The sequence below is a fragment of the Fundulus heteroclitus genome, unplaced genomic scaffold (assembly GCF_011125445.2).
Source record: "Fundulus heteroclitus isolate FHET01 unplaced genomic scaffold, MU-UCD_Fhet_4.1 scaffold_351, whole genome shotgun sequence".
Taxonomy (NCBI): domain Eukaryota; kingdom Metazoa; phylum Chordata; class Actinopteri; order Cyprinodontiformes; family Fundulidae; genus Fundulus; species Fundulus heteroclitus.
In genome coordinates, this window is record NW_023396761.1 from 118,001 (window position 1) to 122,020 (window position 4,020).

The window sequence follows — 4,020 nt, forward strand, 5'->3', positions numbered from 1 at the left end:
GCCTGTCACCCTGGTATGGCACGAACGCTGTTCCTGCTGCGACAACGTTTTTGGTGGCCGTCAATGGAGAAGGAGTGTCACAGCTTCGTGGTGGCCTGCCAGACCTGTGCAAGAGCAAAATCCTCCCACCAACCACCTGCTGGCCTACTTAACCCACTACCTGTCCCTGGTCGTCCCTGGTCCTATATCGCCCTAGATTTCGTCACCGGACTCCCCTCCTCCAACAGTCATACAGTCATCCTCACCATCGTGGACCGTTTTTCCAAATGTGCCCATTTTGTTTCCCTGCCCAAGTTGCCCTCCTCACTGGAAACAGCACAGCTGCTGGTGAACCACGTTTTTCGTTTACACGGAATTCCCTTGGACATAGTTTCTGACCGTGGACCCCAGTTTTACTTCTCAGGTCTGGAGGGAGTTTTGCCGAGCCCTTAGTGTTTCTGTCAGCCTGTCGTCTGGCCACCATCCACAAAGCAACGGGCAGGCAGAGAGACTCAATCAAGACCTTGGGGCCGCGTTGAGGTGTGTGACCGCTAAAAACCCCACCTCTTGGTCTACTTTCCTCCCACAACTCCCACAACTCCCAGGTCTCCTCAGCTACTGGGCTATCTCCATTCACCTGCGCCATGGGGTTTCAGCCACCTCTGTTCCCTTCGCTGGAGAAGGAAGTTGCGGTGCCCTCTGTGCAAGCACAACTGTGTCGCTGCCGCTGGGTATGGAGGGAAGCCCGGGCCGCATTGCAGCGCACGTCTGAACGCAATCGCCGTCTGGCCGACCGTCACCGTACTCCGGCCCCTGACTACCGCCCGGGCCAGATGGTCTGGCTATCAGCTAGGGACCTGCCTCTCCAGACCACCTCCAAGAAGCTCTCCCCCCGTTTCATCGGGCCTTACCCTATAGAGGCAATCATTAATCCCACTGCTGTCAAACTGAAGCTACCACCCCACTTCCGCATCCACCCAGTGTTCCATGTTTCCCAGGTGAAGCCCGTGCTGTCCAGCCCCCACTCTGTCCCTGAACCAACTCAGCCCCCACCACGCCTGATTGACGGACACCCAGCCTACACCGTCCGTCGTCTCCTGGATGTCCGTCCCCGGGGCCGGGGTTACCGTTATTTGGTGGACTGGGCCGGCTACGGGCCAGAAGAACGCTCTTGCATTCCCGCCTCCCAGATCCTGGACAAAACCCTCATCCGGGACTTCCACAAAACCCACCCCAACAAGCAGGGTGGGCCACCTGGTGGCGTCCGTTGAAGGGGGGGTCCTGTTACGGTGGCTGCTCAGCAGGGGTGAGTGTTCTGCTTTCCTTCAGTTCGTTCTAATATTTTCTGTTATTTGTTTTGGTCTTGTGTTCCCCCTCGTGTCTCTTCCCTCCCTACGGCTCTCTCTCTCCCTGCGTTCTGGAACCATCGCTCCTCCTACCACCACCCTCTGCCACCTGCACACCTGGTCTTCATCTTCATCAAGCTCAAGATAAAAACCCGGCCTTTCTCAACACTCTTCACCGGATCGTCTGCTGCATTAGTCCTGGTGCCGCTGAATCTCCTAAGACTCCTTGTGATCAAGCAAAATACTTCCCTGGTGTTTTTCCCCTTGTGCTAACCCATTCTCTGTGTTTGCCTTTCTTTCCAGAGTTGCTCACCTTGCTGATCTTCAGCCATACTGAGTCCGCGACCAATCCTCCCCTCCCAGACGCTGCCACTGCGGCTCATCCTCAACTCCGCGGCTGGGTGTTCGCCGGTCGGTGCCTTCCTCCTCTGGGTGTCTTTAGTCAGTCGCTCCCTGGTCACCTGGGTTAATCCTCCCGCTCCGCGTCCCCGTTCCAGCGCTCCCTATTCCGGATTACGGCATTCCCCGTTGTGTTTAATCCTTTTCCTGCCCTTATTAAAATAAACCTATTTCAGAGTGGTTGCGTGTGGGTCCGTTCTGTCTAACCCTTAACATATATATATATATATATATATATATATATGTATATATATATATACTGTATACACATGCATACATACACACATACATATATATATATATATATATATATATATATAGCAACATAATTATACATACATATATATATATATATATATATATATATATATATATATATATATATATATATATATATAGAGCAACATAATTATAAATATTGTAAATTGAAGAAATAAAAGAATTAAAGGGGTAGGAGTACATAAATTGTACTTCTTCCTACTCCTTTTCGCACATGTAATAGAGGTATATTAACTCAGGAAAAAAGGGTACCTTTTTTATTGTTTTCTCGCCAATGTTTTTAAACATTGTTTTATTGTTTTTTTTATTTAATTTGTATATACTTTCTCCTGCATGTTCGAAATAAAGATATCAATTCAAATTCAAATTAAATCGGAGCCAACTGGACTTTTGCACAGTTCTTTCTGAAAACGTTTCGACACCTATCCAGGGGTCTTTGACAATTCTGGTGGCTCGCACTTCAGCAACCTGCAGTTGGTGCACTGCTGTTTTTAAAGGACACGACGCCCATTCTCCTAGGCACATTCTTAGTCAGATGCAAATCAATGACTCAGCCGTCACTGTCCTGGGTTGTTAGAAGCTATTTCTTGTTGTGAGTGGAGTACTTGCTCATTATGAGGCTGCTGATGTAATCTCTTTGAATAGCCGAAATACAAATAAGTTTCTGTACAATGTACAGAAATGTCAATATGTTCAAGTATTTGTCATGATGCAGCCTTGCTGACTGCACCCTGAGCACTTCCTGGCTCCTTCTCTTCCAGTGCAGCCCTGATTAGGCACACCAGTTAGGCTGCAATTAACTATGGACTGGCTCCACCTGCTCACCTGACTATAAAACTCACCTCAGTTTGTTCCTCGTCGCCGGCTTTTCTGCAGTCTTCCTCAACACCAAGCATGTCAAATGCAGTTTGCTTCAGTCAATTCTACACCAAGCCTGTCAAGTCCTGTTCGTTTCAGCTTCACGTTCACCAAGCCTGTCAAGTCCCGTTCTCGTCTGTCTCGTCTTACTCCTCATCTGCCAAGTTAAGTACCCGTTATGCTGTGCTGCTGGATCTCTGCTCCTCCATCCTTGTTACTCTCTCGTCTGCAGCCCTGGTTCCGCAGCAGCCCAGCGCCTCCTGGATTTCTCTATGTTGCCCTGTGGGATTTACTGCAGCATCTGAGTCCAAGGAGCTCTGTTAAGGCTCAGTGTGGACTTACTGCAGCCCCTGTGGCCAAGGAACTCTCTTTATGATGTACCACAGGGATTTCAGCAGTCCACCTCCAGATCCTGTCTGTCATCTTCTCCAGGAGTGAATGCTGCTTGTCGGGACTTTGATGTAATCAACTAGTTCCCTTTATATAGGAAATTTTTGACCAATCTGTATAATCTGACCCAATCTGTATAATGTGATTGAATTTCACTTGTTTCGTGAATTGGCACTATATAAATAAAATTGAATTGAATTGAATTTGTGCTGCACCACAGGGTTTTCAGCAGTCCACCGATCCTGTCTGTCATCTCTGGTCCGTTCCAGTCAGCCAGCTCCTGCACCCTTCAACTCCAATCTGGTAACTGACTCTGGTTCTCAGCATCCACTAACCTCAATTTACAATAAACTCTCTATACAAGCTCTGTGTATGCGTGCTCTGTCCAGGTTCATCTAAGACAAATCATGACAGTATTATTTGTTTTGCTTAATTTTTAAGACCTTTTTATATGCAATTCAGTAATGAAACCCAAACACTACAAACACTGTCCTGTGATTTGCTGTAGATGTTTTGCTGTAGACCTTCTGCTGTCTGGGTTACAGAGCAAATCATCAGTTACATTCAAGATTGCTTTAACTGTGTGTGTGTGTGTGTGTGTGTGTGTGTGTGTGTGTGTTTGTTCTTGCGTCAGAGTGAGGACCATCACCAGTTTTTAACCAACAAAGTGAGGTCAATTTTGGGAAGTGAGGACATTTTCCTGGTCCTCACTTTCTTTCATATAGTAATGAGCTCTACTAGCCATATAGATGTTACTCTGTCTTTTTTA

The 4,020-nt window shown here is 47.5% G+C and overlaps 1 protein-coding gene across 1 annotated transcript; it reads left to right on the top strand.

Moving 5' to 3' along the window:
* The first annotated feature begins 390 nt into the window (after positions 1-390).
* LOC118559846 lies at positions 391-1,651 on the top strand. Its single transcript, XM_036130369.1, has 2 exons — positions 391-1,526; positions 1,629-1,651. The coding sequence occupies exon 1, from the start codon at positions 624-626 to the stop codon at positions 1,248-1,250; it is 627 nt and encodes a 208-aa protein (XP_035986262.1). The 5' UTR covers positions 391-623; the 3' UTR covers positions 1,251-1,526; positions 1,629-1,651.
* The last annotated feature ends 2,369 nt before the right edge of the window (positions 1,652-4,020 follow it).